Source organism: Lytechinus pictus, chromosome 11 (genome assembly GCF_037042905.1).
Source record: "Lytechinus pictus isolate F3 Inbred chromosome 11, Lp3.0, whole genome shotgun sequence".
NCBI classification, from domain to species: Eukaryota; Metazoa; Echinodermata; class Echinoidea; order Temnopleuroida; family Toxopneustidae; genus Lytechinus; species Lytechinus pictus.
In genome coordinates this window covers 20,554,423-20,581,939 of record NC_087255.1, presented here as the reverse complement: position 1 = coordinate 20,581,939, position 27,517 = coordinate 20,554,423, and the positions used below count along the sequence as shown (strand labels likewise).

General features: G+C 37.4%; 1 protein-coding gene across 1 annotated transcript; it reads left to right on the top strand.

Moving 5' to 3' along the window:
* Positions 1–26,139, top strand: LOC129270961 (phospholipase A-2-activating protein-like). Its single transcript, XM_054908304.2, has 11 exons — positions 1–208; positions 9,919–10,115; positions 11,348–11,569; positions 12,298–12,601; positions 14,006–14,175; positions 16,066–16,226; positions 18,092–18,314; positions 19,940–20,044; positions 20,947–21,081; positions 22,806–22,970; positions 23,838–26,139. The coding sequence occupies exons 1-11, from the start codon at positions 66–68 to the stop codon at positions 24,404–24,406; spliced, it is 2,394 nt and encodes a 797-aa protein (XP_054764279.2). The 5' UTR covers positions 1–65; the 3' UTR covers positions 24,407–26,139.
* Positions 26,140–27,517: the final 1,378 nt, after the last annotated feature.

Below are 27,517 nucleotides of genomic sequence, written 5' to 3'. Positions count from 1 at the left end.
ACACGGCATACACCTGTGGCTTATTTGGAATGAATGAATGAGTCGTCAATAAAGCAAAATTCAACATGGCTCTGCCTTTCAAGCTTTCATGCACTCTTGCTGGCCACGAATCTGATGTACGAGCCGTTGCTGCTGGTTTATTCCCGGAAGGATCAATCATAACTGCATCCAGGGATAGAACAACTAGATTATGGGTTCCTTCTTTAAGGTAAATTAACAGGCAAAAAAAACCCAGACACACAAAAATAACAGACACCGCGCCGCAGTCAAGACAAAGTAACGTAACTTACAGACTTAAACTTCTTCTGCACTGCACAAAACTAGACACAGACACAGTTGCGCCACTCGCAGTCGCACTGCTAAGCCTAGGGCAATATGTACAGTACAGTGCGAGTCAGAAAAAATGTTACACTTTTTATTTCAAAGAAAATGTGGGTTTCAGAGAGAAATACATTAAGCCTGAGTCGAATCGATTTTAAAATCAGTGTTCGATCGATGTCATCGTCATCGACCGCCGATGCAGATTTTGCAAAATCGGTGCATCAAAAAAAAATTAAAAGAAATACGTCGGCCGGCCGATTCGTTTGGTTCACACAATCAATCATCAAAATAAACAGTAATGTCTAACTTTACTACTACTTGATTTATATTGCCCCCAAAATGAAACCGATTGTGTAATTATGAATATGATGCCTATTCACCATTTGAAGTTTATTTCGATCATACTTAGTTCTTGTCTGCTCGTGCCGAGATAATTTATGCACGATGAATTCATGAATGGAAGTCGCCATCGATCGTGCATGCGCAGTACTGTGCTTTATTATAAACCAGAAAATGGCCGGAAAATTGACGCGATCAACGTAAAATAAATCTTGCTTTCATGAACAATATTAATATCAATTATTACCATAGAACATGATTTAATCGTAATATTTAACAATATTATAATCTGCATATGATAATCATTAATATGAATTTAGATCTTGATGTGAAACGTTTGTATTTCGTTTCAATTTTCAATGACGGACATCACATGACGATCGACTTGAGTGAGTGCACTTGTCTAAAAAAATAATTATCACGTCAGGATTGATTCTCGAACATTGTCAACATGCAGAAACTCTTTTCAAGATCGTAATATCACCATATAGGCCCTAATAACATTTAACATGACAAAACAGAGAAAATTGCGTTTGATATTTTTTCCCATCAATTTGAAGCTAGTTTGTGCCTAGACCAAAAGCTTCGGTCTCTGTTATGTTGGTTGTTTAGCTGAACTCCGTTGGCTTCACTCACCAAATACAGAGACCGAAGTTCTAGCGTGATCTGTACAGGGGACTCAATGGCCATATGTTTATGTGTATTAAGTTTGGATAAAACAGGGCAGTGAAGTTGCGCGACAGCCGAGGTAAGTCACTGTTTTTGTTCCTTTTAACTTGATTTTCCCCGTTTTTTGGCAATTAATGCCAAGAGGGAATATTAATTTGCATTTCGGTCACGTTAATTTTCAAAAGTTTGATTCATTAAAGACAAAAATTGAAGAGCCCCGACAGGGGGATTTTGCATTGTAAGTCCCATAATGGTGGCTGCACGATAGCGAGCCGTCTGTGTATGAGGAGAAATTTAAAAAATAAAAACATGTTAAAAAACTCCTCGAAACAGACGGCTGCCAGCTGTCTAGTTTGTGCCCAACTTTGGGCTCTGATTTCATGAATGGAAAATATGTCATACGTCATCGAGCGCGCATGCGCATTGTGCTTCTTTTCTCGGAGCTCGGAGACGTCCAGAGATAGAATAAAAATAATGCCAGTATAATACTATCAATTCTTCCATATGAACATAACATACTTTGCTGACATCGTCAATATTTTTAGTATGGCCATAAAATTTTATTAAATCGTAATTATTTAACATCCAATAATAATTTGTATGAATTTAGAGCTCGATCCGAGACATCCCTTAATTTCGATCGCATGCTTTTGTGTCTAAAATAAAAAAATGGGTTATCATTATCAGGATTAATTCTTTAACATCGTCATAACTCATATTCTACAATCTTTCCTCACAATCGTTATATCAACATTGAATACCAATTCAAATGACCATCCAGAGAAAATTACATATTTATTCCCATCAATTTATTTGGAGCTCATTTTGGATCCAACTACACAATCTCAGGCTGCGGACGGGGCTGGTGTGTGCGAGTATGGACTGCGAATGCTAGTTGACCGAAAATCATTCGGATCGACTCTGCGTGATTCATGTCTTTAATATTGTTTCATTTTAAACTTATATGTTGTCATCTGCAAATATCATTGTTGAAGATATTTTGGGAAGAATTCTGCATTGGTCCCCGGCCTTTTTTGTGTTTTGTGATCATGGAAAATACAAACGAACTTTGCTCTGTCATCTGCTTGTGCAACGCTCACCCGGCGGCGCGGCCAGCGCTTCCCGCCGTCAGTCAGTGCATGCAGTGCATCGACCGGAGCAAAAAAAATTACTCGATTTTCCCCGCCCTCAAAATTTGATGCGTCGATGTTCGATCGAATTAAAGCTGTCGAACACCGGTTTTCAAAATAATTAATATGACTCGGGCTGAAAATACATGCTCAAACGTCATTATCGTGATCCAAGTCCCTGGTGACTCGGATACACGGACAATTTTTCACAACGTAAAACATGTCTTACCTGTCTCTACCAACCTCGTAGTTGTGTGTCACTTGTCTCTTTTCAGTCTCCACTTTATTGGCGTAATAAACCAGAATTGCATCTTCTTCTTTTCAATCTCTTGCTTTAGTTCGTAAACTAGTAATTTTCATATAAATAAATCAGGATTATATTCATCTTTTTATGTTTCTCACAATATAAAATTTCCTTTATTTCGTCTATGTTTTTACTAAATAAATCAATAGGCCCTATCCCTCTTCAGTCTCCGTTGCTTTATTTCGTAGATTCCTAATTTACGAAATAAATCAGAATTGCATCTACTTCTTTTCAATCTCTATTGCTTTATTTCGTAAGCTAGTACTTTTCATAAATAAACCAGGATTATATTAATCTTATGTTTCTCACAATATAAAATTTGCTTTATTTCGTCTACGTTTTTACTAAATAAATCAATAGGCCCTATCCCTCTTCAGTCTCCATTGCTTTATAAATAAATCAGAATTGCATCTACTTCTTTTCAATCTCTATTGCTTTATTTCGTAAGCTAGTACTTTTCCTAAATAAACCAGGATTATATTCATCTTTTTATGTTTCATACAATATAAAATTTGCTTTATTTCGTCTTTATGTTTTTACTAAATAAATCAATAGGCCCTATCCCTCTTCAGTCCTTATAGCTTTATTTCGTCGTATTCTTTATGCTAAATAAATCTTTTCATATATGTTTCTTATGATTATGCTTTATTTCATCTATCACGTTTTACTAAATAAATCAAATTGCATCTCCCTCTTAACAGTCTCCATTGCTTTATTTCGTCAGGTAAAAAGAATGTCTGTATAATTACTTCTCGTGATTCAAGTCCCCCTTCATCCGAATTAAATCACTGTGTCACTTTAGACAGTTTCCTATTTTCGATAATATGAATTATTAGAATCAATAGAATTGAATTAAAACTCTATAAAACTACTCCTCGTGATCCAAGTCCCCCTCTAAAATAAAACGACAATTAACCCGTTGATATTCATCTACCCCTCATTTCCCTCCTCTTCAAAACCACTCTGCCACTTTTAGACAGTTTCCTAGAGATGATAAATGAATATTTTCAATAATAACAATCATTAAAATTAATGAAAATCACATTAAAAACACTATTTAACTGTCTAATTACTCCTCGTGATCCAAGTCCCCTCCCCTTGTTAAAAATGTCAAATTTCCCATAGGAGGGGACTTGGATAACTAGAAGTACTATTACTCGTGATCCAAGTCCCCTCTCCTAAAAATACAAAACGGCAATTTACCCGTTGATATTCATCTACCCCTCATTTCCCTCTTCAAAACCACTCTGCCACTTTTAGACAGTTTCCTTGACATGATAAATGAATATTTTTGATAATAACAATCATTAAAATGAATGAAAATCACATTAAAAACACTATTTAATTATCTAATTACTCCTCGTGATCCGAGTCCCCTCCCCGTGTTAAAAACGTCAAATTTCCAATAGGAGGGGACTTGGATAACTAGGGGTACTATTACTCGTGATCCAAGTCCCCTCTCCTAAAAATACAAAACAGCAATTAACCCGTTGATATTCATCTACCCCTCATTTCCCTCCTCTTCAAAACCACTTTGCCACTTTTAGACAGTTTCCTAGAGATGATAAATGAATATTTTCGATAATAACAATCATTGAAATTAATGAAAATCACATTAAAAACACTATTTAACTGTCTTATTACTCCTCGTGATCCGAGTCCCCTTCCTGTGTTGAGTCTGTCCAATTTCTCATAGGAGGGGACTTGGATAACGAGGAGTAGTATTAGTCGTGATCCAAGTCCCCTCTCCTAAAAATACAAAACGGCAATTAACCTGTTGATATTCATCTACCCCTCATTTCCCTCCTCTTCAAAACCACTCTGCCACTTTTAGACAATTTCCCATAGGAGGGGACTCGGATAACGAGTATTATAAAATAGCTGTATTATTTCAAGCATCGCGATTGGTCAATACGCATCACATGACATCCAACTTTATTTGTGCACCGCACGGTAGTGCAAAAGGTGTGCAACAAAAATTGACATTGCACGCTCAGGCAAACCAGTGCGGTAGAAGTCCAACAAAACTGTACTGTAACTTTAAAAAAATTGTTTCTGTGTTGCTATTTTATAAAACAAATAATGCACTTGCTCTGTCGTGCGTAAAAGTAAATGCAGAGAAAGCTCGGTTTCTTCAGATGGAGCACACTGGACACTCGCCGCAAGCGGCTCGTGCACAGTGCGACTCCTATCTAAAGAAACCTCGCGTGCTCTGCATTTCCACTAACGCACTTGGCTGCATGCATTATTTGTATAATATATTACTCGTTATCCAAGTCCCCTCCTATGGGAAATTGGTAGTCTCAACACGGGAAGGGGACTCGGATCACAAGGAGTAATTAGACAGTTAAATAGTGTTTTTAGTGTGATTAATTTTGTTTTATTTAGTGTTTTTGATCATTGTTTCATCAACTTGGAAGAATATACAGCCATGTCAGGAGAGAAAAGAAAAAGACTATTTTGTCGTTTGAAAAAGTGTCCGAGTCAGTTGTTCTTATGTCAATGGGAAAACGTGTTGTGGAAGGAAGTCCCTGTTCAGTGAGAAGCTTCGCACCATTTCGCATCGCGAACAATATATTTCTTTTGAAAATCTTCCAACCGTGGATTCCATTGAAAGATTGCTGATATTTGAGGTGTTTCTCAAGTTTGTCCCCAGTGACTTGGATGACGATACGGCCCAAACAAATGGAGTAAATATTCCTTTGTCACTTGGTAAAGTTTGTTTCAGTACTGTTAATGGTTGAATGCACAACAGCCATTGTTTGATAAAGTGTCAAAACCCATTTGCGCCGAGATCAAAAGCTTCAGTCTCTGTATTTTGGTTGTTCCGCTGAACTGCGTTGGCTCCACTCACCAATACATAGACTGAAGAGTTGTTGGTCCTTACGTACAGACAACGTATTAGCAGTAACGTTAGATCTAACATTCGGCGGAAACCCGATTTTTGAATCGTTTTTTTGTACATAAAATTATAAAAAAGAAATTACATCAAAATTTACGGAAAATTATATAAAATTCAGAAATATCGTACCTTATAGACCGCAGTTACCGCTAATTCCTTTCAAATGATGATCAAAACATAGTCATCTTCGATCCTTTCGTTGGTCAGCGTAAGTTGCCATCTTGGATGACGTCATCATTCTTACAGACGTATTTACCAGTCGCTATATATCGCGATTTGTGCCGCTGCTTTGCGCTTGTAGATGTGCGTGTGTTCGGAACTTGTCTCTCGCATTGATTGGCCAGGATATTGAAAATTCTAATCGGAAAGCCTTGGTAAAAGCATAACTCATTGAACGTAGAGGGCAGCAACACACGGCTGCCATTTTTTCCTCTCCGGCAGAAAAATTCAAAAATAAGGAATAAATCATCGATAACGTACATTTTAGATATTTTCTTGGAATTTGTATAGTATCAAAAGAAAGATTAGAGTCTAACGAAAATATTGGGCCTTCGTTCAAGATAATATAATGTCATTTAGAATAAAATAAAAAAAATCTAGACAAAACCCGGTCGCCCGAATTGGTAGAAATGATTACACATTCAGGCTCGCACTAACACACTACCGTCGGTGAATGGGGATGATAGTAAAATGTCAGAAATTGTTAAATAAATCCTCAGAAACGACGGTTATTCCTGTCTAATTTGCACCAAGTCAGGTGATTACAGGTACCTGCTGAAAGAGAGACAAAAGCATTCATACAAACAATGAGCGTAAAGTTTATGCGTATGTTTATTAATCAAGAAAAATAAACCAGAGAACCAGTAAATCAATAAATCATCTTCACTGAAAAGTTCCTTGTCATTTTGGCCACAACTTGGACAAAGCTTCCCGCCTTCAATCTTCCACATGTTGTCCATTTCTCTTGATGCACTTCTGAGCTCGATGGAGCATTGCTGCGAAGTGTCTAAATCAAAATCAGTCGATAAATAAAGAAGAAGAAGCATTTTATGTGAATGAAGTCAGTGTACAGCACCCTACCTGCAGATCTGGATGACTTGCAGCAGCGCATCATCATTCATAGCAACATGTGGAAGATTGAAGGCGGGAAGCGTCATCCAAGTTGTGGCCAAAATGACAATGAAAAGGAACTTTTCAGTGAAGATTGATTTACTTGTTCTCTTGTTTATTTTTCTTCATTAATAAAAATACACTTAAAATTCATGCTCATTGTTTGTGTGAATGCTTTTGTCTCTGTTTCAGCGGGTACAGGTAATCACCTAACTTGGCAAAAATGGGTTTTGACACTTTTTCAAACAATGGCTATCGTACACTCAACCATAATAACAACACTGAAACAAATTTTACCAAGTGACAAAGGAATATTTACTCTATCCATGCATGCTAGAAATTCTCTCTGAATCCCACATTTTCTTCAAAAATACTTAATTTAAAAAGTGTAACATTTTTTCTGACTTGCACTGTATAGTCACCGTCACGTATTGTATTACCGGACACTATCATGATTCCGGACGCGCATATTACTGAGTACGAATACATTTTTGTACCGTGAGACTTCCGTAATTCAATTTCACATAGCAATACATAGAACAAGATTGCAAAAACAAGGCGAAAAAATCAACTTTTACCTTATATATCTCTAAAAAATGACAGAAAATGCTTAAAATATCACATAGATCTAACATAGTTTTGCATTAACAATTGAAATATTTTCTGATGGAAATATGGGCCTATCAAATGTTGAGGTGCTGTGTATGTAGCCAGGAGGCTCCTAGAGAGTAAAAATCATTTACTAACGTATGCTTTCTCTCCACGGAGCCAGGGATTCCATCCCATTCATCTGCGTGTATCGCCCAAAAACCTGAAACTTTCGCCTTTGAGATTTCTACTTTCCTTCTAAAAGATCTAGCCCTAAATCATGTAAATGGGATACAACTTAATTTCCGTCATTTCTACATACATAAAAAAAATGAGAAAAAATATTATGAAAAGACGAGGGAGACTTGCCCGATGTTTACGCCGCCATCTTGTTTCTTATTGTTCTTTGCCAACGTTGCGTCCATAACGATCAGTGCTTATGGATAAAGAGTTTATATCAATTATCACCATAAGAAAGAGCAAATTAAAGAGACGTTTGGGGGGAATTTTATAGTCTAAAAGGGGAAGTTGACATCACACATCTTTTTCGCATTAGTGATCGCAATATTCATATGCTCATAACTTTCTCGTTATTTTTCTGATGTTTCTCAAATTTTCTTTGTTCATATTCTTTGATTTTTCTGTTTCCGCACAAGTCCAAAGGATCCAAAGGTTTCATTCTCCTTTAACTTACATTACAAACAGCTTTCTGAAATGACCCCAGCCAGGGCATTTTCACAATCACTATGCAGACACTTTCTATAACACAGAGAATCGTTAGTCCAAAGCCCTTCAAAGACAAAACGGCCTTTGTTGAAAATCTGTGAATCGTATGGAATACAGCAGTGTCGTCCTGGGCCCGGTTGAATAAAAGTCACCATTATGGTAACTTTGCCATCCAATGGTAACTTGCATGGAATCCTTGATATTGATTGGTTGTTGATCATTGTTACCATAGTAGTTACCATTGGATTGCAAACTTACCAATCTTTTACGCAACGGGGCCCTTCAATCTGGACAAACCACATAGACCCTAACTTAAGTTAAAATCTAGATCTGTTTGCAATTTTTTTGTCCCGTCCGGATCTTGGGAAGATCTGCTGTCCCGGGGGCCGTTTCATAAAGCTGTTCGTAAGTTAAGAGCGACTTTAAGGACGACTGGTGATCCTTTCTTGTGGTAATGATATTCACCATAAATGATAATTGGTGATTATTCAGTTTATATCACCATAAGAAAGAGCAAATTAAAGGGACATTTGGGGGGAATTTTATAGTCTACCAAAGGGGAAGTTGACATCACACATCTTTTTCGCATTAGTGATCGCAATATTCATATGCTCATAACTTTCTCGTTATTTTTCTGATGTTTCTCAAATTTTCTTTGTTCATATTCTTTGATTTTTCTGTTTCCGCACAAGTCCAAAGGATCCAAAGGTTTCATTCTCCTTTAACTTACATTACAAACAGCTTTCTGAAATGACCCCAGCCAGGGCATTTTCACAATCACTATGCAGACACTTTCTATAACACAGAGAATCGTTAGTCCAAAGCCCTTCAAAGACAAAACGGCCTTTGTTGAAAATCTGTGAATCGTACGGAATACAGCAGTGTCGTCCTGGGCCCGGTTGAATAAAAGTCACCATTGTGATAACTTTGCCATCCAATGAATGGTAACTTGCATGGAATCCTTGATATTGATTGGTTGTTGATCATTGTTACCATAGTAGTTACCATTGGATTGCAAACTTACCAATCTTTTACGCAACGGGGCCCTTCAATCTGGACAAACCACAAAGACCCTAACTTAAGTTAATATCTAGATCTGTTTGCAATTTTTTGTCCCGTTTTGTTCTTGGGAAGATCTGCTGTCCCGGGGGCCGTTTCATAAAGCTGTTCGTAAGTTAAGAGCGACTTTAAGGACGACTGGTGATCCTTTCTTGTGGTAATGATATTCACCATAAATGATCATGGGTGATTATTCAGCGCATAAGAAAGGTTCACCAGTTGTTCTTAAAGTCGCTCTTAACTTTCGAACAGCTTTATGAAACGGCCACCCGGTCCACCAACTTTTGACAAAAATACCTCTCAGCTGTCTGTGATTTGAATTAAATTTTCAAAGGAATTGGTGCATTGTAGAAAGCATCTCTGCAGTGATTGCGAAAATATATATGAATGTCATGCAGTGCAACACTGGGAGATAAATGTAGTTCAGTGCAACATCTTGCAATGCTGCAACAACCACCTTGTGCTTAGTTTAGAGTAATGTGCCCAAAATATAGAGCACTTAACCATTGTTTGGAGCAAAACAAAAAATGCAATCATTGAATCATATAAATTTCATACTTATTATATTTGCGCAAATGTTGATGCCTGGCAGACATTGAAATGATAAAAAATAAGATTGGACATTTAATGTCAAATCTAATTACCACAAAAATGCAAAAAAAGCAAAAAGTTATTTATGTATGAATATGAATACATATCCCATACAATAATCCATAACTTTTCTTATATTTTCACATTTTCATGTTTTTATTATATAACCCCCCCTGCAGTGACTCCGTACCTGGCTATGACGAGGCGCACTGCATGAGCGGCCATCAGAACTTTGTCTCGTGTGTATGTGTGCTACCACCAAATGAGAACTACGCTCAAGGTCTCGTAGTCACTGGAAGCAATGATAACAAGATCCATGCATACACCCTTGAGAGTCCTCTGCCCGTGTATGTTCTCACGGGACACAAGAATGCTGGTGAGTTTCCCAAGAGTGCACTGTAGGGAATATTAAATTGCACAGGGGCTGGGGGCAATTTAGCCCCCAAAAAGCTCAAAAGAGCCCTGGAAACCATAAACAAGGAGCCATGGAAATCTACATCCATCTCATTGTTAAAGGCTTATCGAATGTTGCAGATTTAGAGAGTAAGTTGTGAAAAATAGCCCCTGAAAATTAAAAAGAAAAAAGAATTCCCTTGATTTAGAGTGTATGGGGGCTACATGTACATGTCTGTCTTCTAATTCTATCCATTTCAAATTACATTAATGGCAAAAACTATCAGGGCTATTTGAAAAATAATGACGGCCCTTTTTTACACCTTGGCCTACAGGTATTTTGTTTTCATCAGCTGAGACTAGAGATATCAATGATTACATGTGTGTTGCCTGCAAAAAATAAACTAAAATAGAAATAAGAAAGATAAAAAAGGAAATATACAAGAATAAATAAAGAAAACAAACAAGAAAAGAAATCCAAGAAATGAAATGTTGGTTGGAAATTGTAGTTTGTACTTTATTTTGTTTAACCCCCTTGGCCTCCCCCTTGAAAAATGTATTTTATGATTTAATGTTATTGCTCATTACCATCTGTCGTAAGTCTCAGCTGAGCAAAGTTGCATTAATTTGCATCGAAGGACCATTGCGCACTTGTCTTGAAATACAAAGATGCTTTTATTTCTGATTTTTGTTCACATTCTTTTCTGTAAAATCAACAAAATGCCTTTTGTTCTCCCCCCTTAAAGATGATTCCATGATACATGAACATCTATACTTAGGCTTAGAACTTTGATGATTTCGGGAGTGGCATATTTCCTGGCTAAAGTTGTATTTATTGGTCAATGAGGTGGGAAATAGCAGACCTTCATTTTTGAGGAGCGCGATCGCGCCGGCGCTCCTACCGCGCTCCTAAAAAAATAAGGAGAACAAAAAATCGCGCTCCTAAAAAGAAAATTTAAAAAATGGCTAAAATTTCACATTTTACATCTTTAAATCCATGAAATGGCCATCTATTTTCCATAATTCCTTGAAATTGTTTTGATTCAGTTGAAAACTATCACAAAAATGAAGAATATTCACCTCTTTCCCGACTCTGATTTGAACTTACACTCGGTAAATATTGTAGTCCCACATGTAGACTTCCATGGTGTTGCCACTGTATCTGTTGAAGATGGCTTGTAAATCTGTCAACTTTTATAACATTTTTTGTTTCAGTTTGTGCCCTTGCAGCAGGAAAATTTGGCACCCTCCTTAGTGGCTCCTGGGATATGACGGCCAAAGTTTGGTTGAATGAAAAGAATGTGATGACCTTACAAGGTCATGAAGCTACCGTGTGGGCAGTAGCCCTCCTGCCCACCCAGGGTTTGATGCTGACCGGGTCTGCGGACAAGACTATCAAGATGTGGAGGGCTGGCCGCTGTGAACGCACTTTCACTGGTAAGAAAACTCTTTATTACCTGATGTTACCCTGAAGGTTGCATTGAAGGTTGAAGATGATAGATAAATTATCATGTAGTGAAACTAGGTCCTGTAACAAAGGTTAGCGATTAATCGTACGCTGGATTTTGATGATTACTTGTACATTGTAGTCAAAGCAATCAATTGTAGAAAACTAAGCTTAGCATTATGTTATGGGCCCCTTGGACTACTGAGTAAGACTAAGAGTAACAAGAACGTCTTCTTTGGAAGGTGATCTGTGTGGAATGATTTCCTTGAAGCAATGCTTTAATGCATTCATATTTGAAATGAACAGATAATATGGCCTCTCGACACTAAATATAAAGTGAGCAAATCTTGTATAGAGTACCGAAATTTGGCTTTTAGTAAATTTTCCATTTTTGGATTTCAGCATTGTTGATACCATATTTCGGTAAAGCATGATGAAATACCTCCACAACCCAAATCCAGTGGGAATCAGTCAATGGGGGCCTAAGATATGACCTCTTGAATACATAATCAGCCCTAATGAAATCAATGTATTATGTTTGTACTAGGCAAATAATACTTTGCCACTTTGAAGAATTAAAAAAATGATCAGAGAATGCATAAAAATGAACTTGAGGCAGAGAGATTTTTACCAAGCAAGGTTTAACTGTTCAGCAGCATTGCAATACTTGAGTTCGGAATTGGATATTAATTGCTCATGTCATTGCCCATACATGAAGGTCATACCGACTGTGTTCGAGCGCTGGCCGTCCTCTCTGAAGTGGAGTTCCTCTCGGCCAGCAACGACGGCTCTGTCCGAAGGTGGTTGACCACCGGCGACTGCGTCCACCAGTACGACGGCCATGTGGGCTTCATCTACAGCATCTCGTTGCTAGGCAATGGACAGGACTTTGTGACGTCGAGCGAAGACAGGACGATGAGGGTGTGGACCGATGGGCAGTGCAGTCAGACCATCACCATGCCTGCTCAGTCCATATGGAGTGTGGCTTGCTTACCTAATGGAGACATTCTTGTAGGATCTAGGTGAGCTTGCAGGAACGGAAGGGTAGAGATTAAAGGGGAAGTTCACTTTGATAAAAAGTTTATCGTAAAAATAGTAGAAAAAATAACAAAAAATATTGCCAAAGGTTTGAGAAAAATCCATCAGAGAATTAAAAACTTACTAGAAGTTCAATTATTTGATTCATGACGTCATATGAGAGTACATGTAGCTTTCCTACATATCGTATGGTAAAATATCAACGAAATGCCATTTTCTCAGAAAACTAAAAATATGTTTTTGACTGTACTGTCAGTATATCAATAGACAAATCATTTTACAACCGTTCCTTGTAAGAAAACAAAAATAAGTCATCACGAACCATTAAAGAAGTTAAGTTTGTGCATTTTATATTATATAACATATGGGGCAACTGCTCGTTTATGACATCAGAAATCCTAAACTACAAATTCGAAATAACTTCCTTAATCTTTTATGGATTTTCCTGAAACCTTCACCAATATTTTGTATCATTTTTTCTGTAATTTTTACAACAAAATTTTCTTCGAGTGAACTTGCCCTTTAATGGTGAGTGCTGTTGTTGATAGGACGTTTGTGTTGGTAAGGTGTTGAATAGTGTTGGTAAGGTGTTGAATAGTGTTGGTAAGGTGTTGAATAGTGTTGGTAAGGTGCTGAATAGTGTTGGTGTTGGTAAGGTGCTGAATAGTGTTGGTTTTGGTAAGGTGTTGAATAGTGTTGGTAAGGTGTTGAATAGTGTTGGTAAGGTGCTGAATAGTGTCGGTGTTGGTAAGGTGCTTAATAGTGTTTGTGTTGGTAAGGTGCTGAATAGTATTGATGTTGGTATTAAAGATGCTGAATAGTGTTGGTGTTGGTAAGGTGTTGAATAGTGTTGGTGTTGGTAAGGTGGTAATGGTACTGTAGTTGAAGTACCAGAGAACTGGTGTTGCCAGTAAGAAAGGTATTGGTAATAGTATTCATAATGGTTATGTATTTTATGTTGGTAAGGTGATGGTAATGGTAGTGGTAGTTGATGTACTAAAAATAATGATTCCATGACACCAAAAGAAACCAGATGTTATCCGTAAGAAAGGTATTGGTAAAAGTGTTGCCTGTAAGGTGTTAGTTACGGTGATGGTAGCTGATGTAAAGAGACAGATGTTGGTAATGATAATGGTGTTGGTGTTAGCAAAGTGTTAGTAATGGTGATGGTAGTTATTTTACTGAGAAACAGGTGTTGCCAGGAAGAAAGGTGGAGTGGTTTTTCATCGCGATCATGCGATCAACGACTGAGATCTGATGAGGGGGGGGAACAATAAATAAGCCCCCCTTCCACCACCATCTGGGCTGTACAATTTCTAAATAGCCCAGGCTATATAGGGTTAAGGATGATACCACTATTGCTTAATTGATTATCTTTCATCTTACAGTGATGGTATGGCAAGGATCTTCACCCAGGAGGAGTCCCGCTTTGCTCCGGCCGAGGCCCAGCAGGCTTTCGAGAAGCAAGTAGGAGCCTTTGCCATGCCCGCCAAGACACAGACCTTTGGTGGTATCAAAATGGAGGATCTCCCTGACAAATCAGACCTCAACAAACCAGGTACAGGGAAGGTTTCATGAAGCAGTTCTTTAGAGATTTCTCTGACAGTTGTTATAAGCTACTGAAATCCTTGCATCTGATTGGCTGAAATAAAAATTTTCATGAAGTATCCCTGATAAGATGCTTTGTGTTTCCTTAGACTGCACTTTAGTGTAATCTTGTAGAAGCTAAACAGTGACTTCTATTTCAAATGAGATTCATAGTGTAATTTTTGTCTCGCCTGCGTAGCGGAGCGAGACATAGGTATCACTATTCCGGTGTCGGCGTCGTCGTCGTCGTCAACAATTGTGCTGTACACAATACCAGAGGTCCATCTCCTGAAGGCACAGGTCAAGTTCGAATATGAGTCGAATTTGAATAAGGTCAAAGGTCAATGAACTTTCCATGACTGGCACTGTGCTGTGTTGTACACATAATAACTTTGTACACCCAATAACTCTCTATAGCTTCGAGGTGGGATCACCAAATTCATACCAGAGGTCCATCTCCTGAAGGCACAGGTCAAATTCGAATATGAGTCGAATTTGATAAGGTCAAAGGTCAATGAACTTTCCATGACTGGCACTGTGCTGTGTTGTACACATAATAACTTTGTACACCCAATAACTTTCTATAGCTTCGAGGTGGGATCACCAAATTCATACCAGAGGTCCATCTCCTGAAGGCACAGGTCAAGTTCGAATATGAGTCGAATTTGAATAAGGTCAAAGGTCAATGAACTTACCATGACTGGCACTGTGCTGTGTTGTACACATAATAACTTTGTACACCCAATAACTTTCTATAGCTTCAAGGTGGGATCACCAAATTCATACCAGAGGTCCATCTCCTGAAGGCACAGGTCAAGTTTGAATATGAGTCGAATTTGAATAAGGTCAAAGGTCAATGAACTTTCCATGACTGGCACTGTGCTGTGTTGTACACACAATAACTTTCTATAGCTTCGAGGTGAGATCGCCAAATTCATAACAGACGTCCATCTTTTGAAGGTGCAGGTCAAGTTCAAACGTGAGTTGAATTTGATTAAGGTCAAAGGTCAATTAACTTTCCATGACTGGCACTGCTGTGCTGTACACACAATAACTTTCTATATCTTCGAGTTAGGATTGCCAAACTCGTAACAGAGGTCCATCTAAGTCATATAGCATACATGTTGTTTTGACATGCAGTCTCTTCATGACTGCAATATGCAGGCGAGACAACGCTTGGCGTTTGCCTTGTTTTACTTTGTGTTCACTGTGTATTTTGTGGAGTGTAAATCCCATTTTTTTATTTGATTTATTGCGGAAATCTTCTACATAATTCTTAGAAAATCATTATTTCATAATATAAGAGATTGCAACTCATTATTGAACAGTTGTGAAGATGTAAGAATGTATGAACAAGATGTAAAAATGAATATAGGAATGAAATAGTCAATCAAACTTCAAAGATATCAAAATTAGATGCCATCGCCAGAAATAAATGCACAAGTTTTACGATTGATACGTTCTTTGTCAGTGTAATATATAGATTTGAATAATAAAGATCAATGTGTTCAGACCTGTTTATTATCATTGCATACATGCATTTTCAATAACTGCCTGGTTTAATTCTCTTGATTGCTGTTAAATTGATTCAAATTTCTGGAAATTTATTCATGTATCTTTTTTTGCAGAGTTTTATTCCAAAGGGCCCTAAAAATCACTTATGGTTGGTAAATTTTTTTCGTAAGTACCTGTATTTGAATATGAAAAAGAAATCATGAAAAAAATTGCACAGGACTCATATCGCTCTCCATTTTTCACTTGCACAAACTCTGGAAAAACAAAATGGATTTTCTCTGATATCATAGAAAAGGACTTATCTCCTTTTGCAATTGATGTCTTTGTGTGTCGAATCATTGTGCAGGAACCAAAGAGGGCCAGACCAAACTGATCCGAACGGGTAAGACGGTGGAGGCCTACCAATGGAGCTCAGCTGAGAGCAAGTGGTCCAAGATAGGGGATGTCGTTGGGACAGAAGGAGATGATGTGACCCCATCATCAGGCAAGGTTCATTATGAAGGAAAGGTGAGGTCAAGGGTCATGCAGAGGGTATGTTAGGTCAAAGGTCGTATGAAGGAAAAGTTGGGTCTTGTGAAGGACAAGTCAGATCACGGGTTTTATGTCAAGGGTCATGTAACGGGCAAGTTTGATCCTGGGTTATATATTGGAAAAATGTTGTTCAAGGGTCAAATGAATAAAATGTCAATTAGGGGTCTAGGCCTTTAGGTCGAGATTCATGTTAAGAGCAAACCAAGGATCTTATTAAGAAATTGTTAAGGTATTGTGGAAGGGAAACTCAAGGGTCTTATTAAAAAGATTTTAGGTTAAGGTCATGTAAACTGGAAATTGAAGGCTCTTATTTCTTGGTAGATTTGGTTCAGGGGTCACATGTTTAGCAATTTTTTGCATACATTCATGGTTAATTTTAATGTCACTGTTATCATTGCATACATGTAATAGACAATGTCTACATAAAACATACAACCATTTCATCTTGTACAGAAAACATCGAAGCCACGTCTTGAAATGGTATATTGAAATCAGAGACAATGCAAACGTAATGCTACATTGCAGCCTTTTGAATAGTCCTCTTACGGTGGGCATTTAAAGGACAAGTCCACCCCAACAAAAAGTTGATTTGAATAAAAAGAGAAAAATCCAACAAGTATAATCAAAATCATCAAAATCGGATGTAAAATAAGAAAGTTATGACATTTTAAAGTTTCATTTAATTTCACAAAACAGTTATATGCACATCCTGGTCAGTATGCAAATGACTGATGACATCACTCACTCACTATTTCTTTTGTATTTTATTATATGAAATATTCTAATTTTCTCATTGTCCTGTGAAACAAAGTTTTATTCCTCCCTGAACATGTGGCATTACCACTGTTATAACATTTTATGGTTCAGTTAAGTTGATCCTTGATGTCAAATTCGTTAATATTGAAATATTGTATAATTCAAACAATAAAAAACAAAAGAAATAGATAGTGATGGACATCATCGACTCTCATTTGCATACCACTGAGTTGTGCATATAACTGTTTTGTGAAAAATAAGCAAAACTTTAAAATTTCATAACTATCTTATTTTACATCCGATTTTGATCAAATTTTCAGCACTATGCTTGTTTGATTTTTTCTATTTATTCAAATCAACATTTTTCTGGAGTGGACTTGACCTTTAAACAAAAATTCACTTGCCTATCCTCATCTCTATCTTTTCCCATCAATCTTTATCTCAACAAGGTCCTGTAACGCAAAGGTTAGTGATTAGTCATACGCTTGATTTTCATGATTAATTGTAGTCAATGCAATCAATCGTAAATGCCCCAATTTACAAAGGTGGTTTTGAAAACCCACGATTGAATCCATGGTTTATGCAGATTTCCTCTATAAATTACGCTTAATTTAGCGCGTATCGGGCGCGTGTATAAAAAATGTCCAATGCTGATGCTCGCTTTTGTCACAGTGCGCCAAATTGACGTCTGTTACCATGGTTAGATACGCTAATTTATTCATGAGTCCACTGTTTGAAGAGTGGACTCATGAATAAAATAGCGTGGATAACCACGGCAACAGGCGTCAATTTTGCGCACTCTGACAAAAGCGCGCATCAGCATTGGAAATTTTTTAATATATGCGGTAAAATAAGCGTAATTTATACAGGAAATCTGCAAACAACCATGGACTCAACCGTGGGTTTTCAAAACCACCTTTGTGAATTCGGGCCAAAATGTTCTACAATCACTGCTAAGATTAGTGTTACGGGCCCCAGGACCTCTTCCAGGACCAGACAGTTCTCGTATAAGTCAGTATTGTAGGAATTACAGAATTTTGCAATCAACGTGTTATCTCCCTTCCCCTAAACATTTTCTATTTAAGGAATATGACTATGTCTTTGATGTGGACCTTGAAGAAGGACGTCCTAATTTAAAGCTACCTTACAATGCCTCGGATGACCCTTGGCTTGCAGCCCAAAAGTTCATCCATGACAATGACCTCAGCCAGTACTACCTCGAGCAAGTTGCTAATTTCATCATCCAGAACACCAAAGGAGTGACCCTTGGGTCGGCACCTAGGCCAGACTTTGTGGATCCATTCACAGGTAAGTTGATTGAAAGGTTCCTGTAACCCCTCCCCCATATCAGTGGAATTGCCAGTTTGTCTAATATATTTGGTCTTATATCCAATAAAAGGGAAGCTTACCCTGATGATAAGTTGATTTTGATGAAGGCAGAAAAAATTAGAGAAAAAATACTGGTGAAGGGCCGTTTAAAAATCAATCAAAGGAGTTAGGAATAAAAAAAAAAAATCATTTCTGACATCATAATCAAGCAGCTACCCCATAATTCTGAAACATGATGAATGAAAATAGCATTCTTAAGAGAGGGAATATGAAATGATGTGTCTGATGATACATGTATTTCCACCACACAAATAATAGAACTTTCAATTTTGACATTATGGCATTTAAAAACATAGAATTTATATTACACAACAGAATGGAGGAGCAGCTCGTCTATGATGTCACAAAACCTCCAGAACTACGTTATTTGTTAACAGATTTTCATGAAACCTTCACCAATTTTTTTCTTGAATTTGCCCGCTTTCATTAAAACCAACTTGCGTCAGGGTGAATGTTTATTTACATTTGCCACTCTCCACCCAGGTGAAGGAAATGGGTCCCTGGCAGGAAAAAATTCATTGAATGTTTGAGTGCCTGATCATTTTAGCTATGCTAAAGCAGTTGTAATGATGTGCAACTCTTAGAACATTTGTATTAAGCACAAAACAATGGTTACCTATTACATGTAGTATTAGTATTATCTTGCTCATTGATATATTGTGTTTTTTGAGCTTGGTTATCACATATATGATCATGAGACGAAAAAATAAAGGGAAACTAAATATATAAAGTGGCAAGGAGACAGTGTGATGATTTTATGAAAGATAATTAGCCCAAGTCAGAATTGAAACTGAAAGATCATTGGACCAAATGGTAGTGGACCAAATTGGGGTGTCAGACAAATGGGACTTTCATGTATTAATATTGCTTGGAAAAAGACCAAATACCTGGCTGGAATGCGATACTCAATTTGTCCATTTCTCAGTAATCACACATTTTCAACCAGATTCATTTTACTCATATTTTCTCTTTAAACTGGGCCCCATCATACGAAGAGTTATGATTGATCCAATCAATCGTAACTCTATGGAAATCCATCAGTGTCATAATTTTTTCTATAGGAAATTGGCCCAATGTCCTTTGTAAACATAGAGAAGCACAGTGAATTAAAAAAAAAAAAACTAATGCATGAATATGCATCATAGTTGGAAAATATTTTGAACAAACATGCATAATACCGGTACATGTTGACGTTGCTGGCCGTCCATAGTTGCGATTGATCGGATCAATCATAACTCTTTGTAAGATTGGGCCCAGAGGTGTGTGTGTTCAGCTTTTTTAGCCGATTTCTGCTACTTTTGCTTTTGATTTTCTGCATGATTTGAGCTTTTCTAGCTTTCTTCTGTACAACAAAAAGTGTGGTAGCTCCTTCAATCTCAAATTTTGTCAACACTCTTCAGATTTTTTTTTTGAGCTCTTATTATTTATGATCACTACAAACACTTTGTGGTCATTTTATCGGATTCTGGTCGATCTCATGTTTTTATTGTTACTACAACTGGCATTGATTTTTAACATGACTCATCATGTGCTTTGTCTATCAGGTGGATCTCGCTATGTTCCTGGTAGCCAGGGTAACCCCGCCCTACCAAGTGTAGGAGGAGGAGGAGGAGGAGCAGCAGCAGCAGGGGGACATGACCCATTTACTGGTGAGAGCTAAATTGCATTTTTGTCTCGCCTGCACTGTAGAGCGAGACTATAGGCGCAGCATTTCCGATGGCGGTGGTGGCGGCATCGTCAACATCAAATCTTAACCTAAGGTTATTTTTTTTAAATGACATCATAACTTAGAAAGTATATGGACCTAGTTCATGAAACTTGGACATAAGGGTAATCAAGTATTACTGAACATCCTACCTTGGTTTCAGGTTACATGACCATGATCAAAGGTCATTTAGGGTCAATGAACTAATAGACCATGTTGGGGGAATCAATATCGAAATCTTAACCTAAGGTTAAGTTTTCGAAATGTCATCATAACTTCGAAAGTATATGGACCTTGTTCATGTAACATATGGTATACTGTTGAAATAACTTTGTGCAAAGGTATGTATTAGCGAGAGAACAACTAAAGATTCTTTCATGAATATCTATTTGTTTTTAGATTTTGTGTTAAATTAACAACTACCAATAAATGATGAATGAGACCTGTTGTATGTACAGTGGTGCTCAAAAGTTAGTGAACCCCACCAGAAAATTAGTATATTTAAAGTGTTCAAACTCTGCCATGTTTTAGAAATTTAATTGTGAGTTCAGGTGATAAGATATTTAATTCAATAGAGTTTGCTTCTCTTGGCTTGCCATACATTATAGTGTTGTTGTCTACATTCAACACTCAGAATGAAGGAATGCAACTTGTCATGGAGTTCACAAAATTATGAGCATAACTGTAGATGAATTTGTGTTTAAAAATGGTGGTGAATTATAATTATTATTTTCAAAACAGAACATCAAGCTTAATTGAACACTTATCTTATAAATGTTTGGAAAGTGTGTATCATTATTGCACGTGGTGTAGTAATAACCTGACTGTAACCTTTGAAAATGCCAGGCGCTTCCAGTTATAAACCGGGTGGATCTGGAGCTGCTGCCAAGCCTCAACCGGCTGCTATGATGTCAACCAACCAGTACTTCCCCAAGAAAGATTATGTCACCTTTGACTCTGCCAACACACAGGCCATCTTAGGTAAGGCTTAACAGAATGTGTTTGCTGTAATGAATGGAAAAAATGGGTTGGTTAGTCCATTTTTAAAGTTGTATATTTTTTAGTTATGATATGAAAGAGCTGATAAATTTCAATATGGAGATCCAACACACATGGGCACTGTGTATTATCATTTGCTTGGAAGAAGATCTATCCACCCAAGATATTTTTTGGCCTATTTCTCAGCAAGTACAAATTTTTCCAACTGGAATCATTTGATGTATATATTTTGGAACTTATTCAAGCACATACAAACACTGGGGTGTGTTTTTTTTGGATAAATTTTGTTCTAACTTATTTGATGGTTGTTACCATAATGGGAATTTGTTTTCAATTTAAAAGATTAATGATTCAACATGTTTTCCTCCAACACAGGGAGGGGGGGATGTAAGGAATAATACTGACAAACACATAACTTAACTCTTGTTGGCCATTGATATTACAAAGTCAACTGGTTTGTTGGCTCAGTTGGTAGAGCGTCCATCTCACAAACCGGGAGGTCGGGAGTTCAAGCCCTGGCCGCGTCAGACCAAAATACGTTAATAGATGGGAGTTGCTGCTACCCTGCTTGGCTTTCAACAATTCAAGGGATAGAGCAATTGGGCAAAAAGAATTTTCAGAGTAGTTTATTTAAGATTTCATTTCGGACAATAAAGTACTGGATTGGATCAAATTTATTTTTTGGAGAGGGATGGAGGGGTGTTTCAGCAAATCAAAATAGTTTAAAATGTTTTATTGAGTTGTAGCCACTATCTGCTATCATCTTGAAAGATAGTCCCTCTTAGTAGCTTGCCATATTTCAGTGGAATAAACATCCTAATCTTTGAAAGGTGTTCCCTTCGTGTAAATGGCGCAATGTTATTCATAATAATAATAATAATAACGGTATATTTACCCAGGGTTGCCACTTCAGTTCCGAAAACTGTTCTCCCAGCTGGCCCTGCTATTATTATTACCCAGCTAAGCTAGGCTACCGATTCAGGCGCACACATCTTTTTGAGGAATTATTTCCTGCCGGTACCCATTTACCTCACCTGGGTTGAGTGCAGCACAGTGTGGATAAATTTCTTGCTGAAGGAAAATATGCCACGGCTAGGATTCGAACCCAGGACCCTCTGTTTGAAAGGCGAGTCAGAACCACTAGACCACGACGCGCCCATTCATGAAGCGATTATGATGAAATACCAGGATTTTTACAATTGAATGGATATGGATGCAATTCTCAGACCTGCCAACCAGTACGTTTTAGCCGTATTTAGTACGTTTTTGCAACCAAAATACGGCAGTACGTTTTTTTTATACTAAATCGTAATTTATTGAGAAAAATAATCTCTATATGTCTCTATTTCATAAAACGTACACTAATATGGTTATTAGATCAATGTAATTTCATGTAACTTTTTTTTTCAATCATTTTGTTAAAACCAGGGTGAAGATATGCACATGTTTTAATGTTTTTTTTTCATCTGCAAGAGCAGTGCGCATTTTAGCTTGCATGCAGCTTGAGCGCCGCGATGAGCGAGTGCGCCAAGCATTTTATTATGATATACACTTTTTTGGGGAAAATACAGTTTTTTTTATCACAGAATACAGTTTTTCATTCCCAGAGGTTGGCAGGTCTGAATTCTTTTCTGATCTTTCATTTCAAAGAATCGATCACAGCTGTCATTCCCAGAAAATTCTCCCTTTGTATCTTGTGTGCGCAGGTAAAATCACCCAGCTGAACTCGACCGTAGATGAGTCATGTCGTCTAGATGATACAGCTCTGTCACATCTAGAAAGCCTCACAGCGTGTGTGTCCAATGGGCAGGGAACCACTCCAACTGGTCAGCAACTGGCCGCCATGTGGTCTTTACTTCAATGGCCGCAAGGTATGTTTCGTGTGGTCAGTTCAAAAGAAAATTATATGCAGATAATCGAATATGGACCCAGAAAATTGAATACTGAGAACAACTTGAGAGTGAGACAATGTGACTGCTATTGATGAACAAAGATTGCAATAATTTCTTAATACTTGAAATTTATATGTGACAGTTGAGACCACTGTATTTTTATATTTGTTGTAAGCGGGATCCTGTAGAATTTCTTTTATCACTGTCTGTATACGTCATTCTGTATGATGACGTACAGTATATACACATACTCTATTATCTAATTTTTGGGAAGTCGATGTACAAAAATGTTTATTGTAAACTGTGAGCTAATCGAATTTCCACAGAGTGGACAATAAAATGAAATTTAATTGAATTGAATTGTAATGCGCATTATAAACCAATATAAATTGCACATTGTCATCAAATATTTCAAGGAGGCTTGTTTTTTTTTCTTTGGGAGGGGGGAATTTCAGCCCCTAAAGGCCCCTTCCCACTTTTAAGAATTGCATTTGGACATTAATGCAGTATTTGAAAATGTTGGAAGTTATGTTGAGCATAACAATAATTTACAGATCTGGGTCCTGTTGCACAACGGTTAGCAATTAATCTTACGCTTGATTTTCATAATTAATTGTACACTGTATTCAATGTAATCAATTGTAAAAAAGTTCACGATGATTGCTAAAGCTTTGTGTTACAGGCCCCTGGTAGTTGCTCAGGTATCAATTTGATTATATCAAGAATGTAAGTTTTATTTCTACTGATGAACTTTTTATCCATATATGGGCTTAAAGATGTAAAATTACAATATGAATAATATTGAAATTACCTAAATGGCATTTTCATGTTGTTTTATTTGTAAAGATCAAGTGTTTCCTGGTTTAGACCTGCTCCGACTGGCCATCCGTAACCCAGCCGTCAACCAGCATTTCTGCAACCCCAAGGATGGTCCTGGTTTCTTATCCCACCTCTTCAGCCTTGCGGTGAACTCCAGCCCTCCAGCCAATCATATGCTTCTTTACAGAACTTTATGCAATTGCTTCTCCCAGTCGGAGGGGAAATCCCTTCTCGTAGCTCAGCAGGAAACTGTAGGTGCCTCTGCCATGGGGAGCTTGACCATAGCAAACAAGAACCTACGCATCGCCGTTGCGACCCTCGTGCTGAACTATGCTGTCCTCTTGCATGGTGGGAACGACGTGGAAGCCAAATCACAGTGCGTTGCCATGGCAATCACGCAGCTAGGTCAGGAGAAGGAACCGGAAGCGCAGTTCCGGCTCCTGGTGTGCCTTGGGACATTGCTGGCAGGTGATGAGAACTCACAAGCGATAGCTAATTCTTTGGACGCATCTGTCACAGTTAAAGGACTATTAGGTATCTCAGATCCTCAGAAGGTTGGTGATTGTGCCAGACTCATCAAACAATTACTGCAGTGATGTGTACCTTTAAATTCTTTGAACTGTGCATCCCGCAATATTTTTTTTGCTCTCAATCCAATATCTGATTTTTTGTTTTTGAATTATCCAGGTAAATATATACTATTTTCTTTTCCATCACTGACATGAACCTTTGATTATAGCTGGGGCCGTTTCATAGGATTCTTTCTAAGCTTATGCAATGCACGCGGAACGCTGTGGCTAAGTGGATGAGTCTCCGGACCCTGAGACGGTCGTGGGTTCGAATCCCAGCCACGGCGTTATTTCTTTCGGCAAGAAATTAATCCACAATGCGCCACACTCAACCCAGGTGAGGTTTATGGTTGCCAGCAGGAAGTAGTTCCTCAAAAAGCTGTGAGCAGCGGCATCGGTAGCCAGGCTTAGTCGCGATAATATAGGAGCGCCTTGAGCACCTATATGTGCGCTATACAAATAACCTATATTATTATGCCTGTAAAGGGGAATCCAGTTGAAAAGATACAGCAGAGAAGCAAGTGCATACAAGTTTGAACAAACATAAAAAAAAAAAAAATTCAAAAATTTGTATTTTATTTCATTACTCATCCTATGGGGATTCATATCTAATTTGTAATGTCACTGAATATGATGTAGAGATCATTTCTCTGTATAGCTCCAATACACAAGTAGATTAAAAAATCTTTTTTATAGGTTTTATCAAGTAATTGTACATTTTTTTTGGAGGAAATGTTACAATGCGCTATCTATTGTGTAATTTCAAATGATAGCGATTATATAAAAAAGAATTACTATAAATGTTAAAGATGGAATAATGTATAATAATATCAAATGTAAGATTTGTCCCTACTAACCAAAATTGCCAGTATGATGTAGTCTTAGCTATCTAAAACAGCCACAAGTTTTCTGATTTCTCTGAAACTTTTGTCATTCTGAAGTTTCACTTTCTCAAATACAAATCATTCAACAATGCTGGTAGCGCTCCAGATAGGGTCCTTTATTCCGTATTGAACGCATTTGCAAAAGTTGAAATATGAAGATTGACTGAGAAGAAATTCGCTTGCTGCAAAGCAAGGGTTTAACTATATCTTGTGTAAAAAATCTGACAGTTTCAGACAAATTATAAGTCATTGTTTTTCTAAAGGTAAAAAAATGACAAATGATTGAGGTTTGCCATGTAATGTCCCCGAGAGCATTCAACCGGGCCGAATCGATGCACGTCAGGGCCCCGTCTTACAAAGAGTTGCGATTGATCTGATCAACCACAACCATGGACGGCCAGCAATGTCAGCATCTAAAATGCATTTTTGTTCAAAATATTTTCTAGATATTATGTATATTCATACATTTATCGTTCCTTGAAGATTCAGTGTGATTCTCTTTGTTTACTATGGAGATTGCGCAAATTTCCTATTAAAAAAATTATGGTATAGATGGATTTCCATAAAGTTGAGATTGATTGGATCATTTGTAACTCTCTGTAAGACGGGGCCCTGGAGCAGCTGACCTGCCACACACATACATTATGCCTGTCATATTGGTATGTTTGTACCTTGTTCTTACATGAACTTTATATGGATACCTTTGTTATATATTTGATATATAATTGACTGCTTAGTCTGTACGCCCCAACATTGGAAAAAGGAAGCAAGTGACACATCAGTCAAATTTGAGTTATTGTTGTTTCTGAAACACCCTTTGTATGTTGCACGTTCAGGCAACATTTGGGGAAGAAATGATCGTTCTATGGAAAGATATTGAAGAAAAAATGCTGTTAAATTGCATTGACACCTAGGTAAATGACGAACACACATTGCTCATTTACAACAAATGTTACTTTTGTAACTCGCTTCCTTTTGCCAAAGTACGGCAGTGTAAAATTGAGGCATTTCTTCTGTGACCTTAAAGGATGCAATTACAACAGTAGCTGGAATGGTGACTTTGATGTGGGATCTCGGGGGGTGTTTCACACAGGGATATGTGTGACTTATTTAGAGTCATACTTAAATACGAACAGTACTTGATATTCAACAGGCAATCTTAATGATTAATACGCTGTAGTTAGTCACACTTAACGATTGTGAAACACCCTCCTGGACAAAGTTGCAAAGTGTCTTAAATTTGGAATATTCCTCCTTAATTGAAAGTTATTTTGGCTCAGCTTGATTGACACTGTAATTAATCGAGTGTTTACTGCTGTATGATGCTCCCTGTATAAAGCTCATGGGAACTAGTGAATATGTTTTATAGTTGACAGGTTAGAACTTGAAGATATATGTCCTGCACCCAGTAAAAAAAGATTTTATACTCGATCTGAAAAATGAGTCAGAATAAGGAAATGTATACTCGATCTGAAAATTAAGTCAGACCTATTTTATCAAGTATACCATGATATTTGCTTGGGGAAAGCCAGGAATTTGAATCTTCAATATCAAATTTCCTTGACCAGTAAGTCTCGATATTCCAGATGGGTGTTTCATAAAGCTGTTCGTAACTTAAGAGCGACTTTAAGAACGACTGGTGATCCTATCTATTGGTAAATTGTATTTTCATTGGCTATGGTTTAGCATGTAAGAAAGGTTAACCAGTCGTTCTTAAAGTCGCTCTTCACTTACGAACATCTTTATGAAACGGCCCCCAGGTTATAACTTGGTGTACTCCATTTATCACTTCGTATGACAGTAATTTGTAAAGACATGAGTAGTTGAAACTTTGAATTCATCAAAACAGCTTTAAAGGGATACTCCAGGCTGAAAGTAATTATTTGATCAGATAAAGAAAAATCAGACAATCAAAACAATGAAAATTTGATAAAAATCGGACAAAGAATAATTAAAGTTGACATTTTAAAGATTTGCATTATTCGGATGAAACAGTTCTATGCATGTCTTCATGAATATTCAATGAGCAAACTGATGTCATATCTCGTCTTGTTCTTGGGTATTTTATTACATGAAATTATGTTTTTTCAATTTTTTTCCTCCAATAACTGGATTTACAACTGATTTACTGGATTAGGTATTCATTGCTGCAACTCATTTTATCATAAGAGACAAATCCTTCACACATGCAGGAAAAAATGAAATAATTATGATTTCATGTAATAACATCAAAGAAAAAGGAAAGTGGGGATGT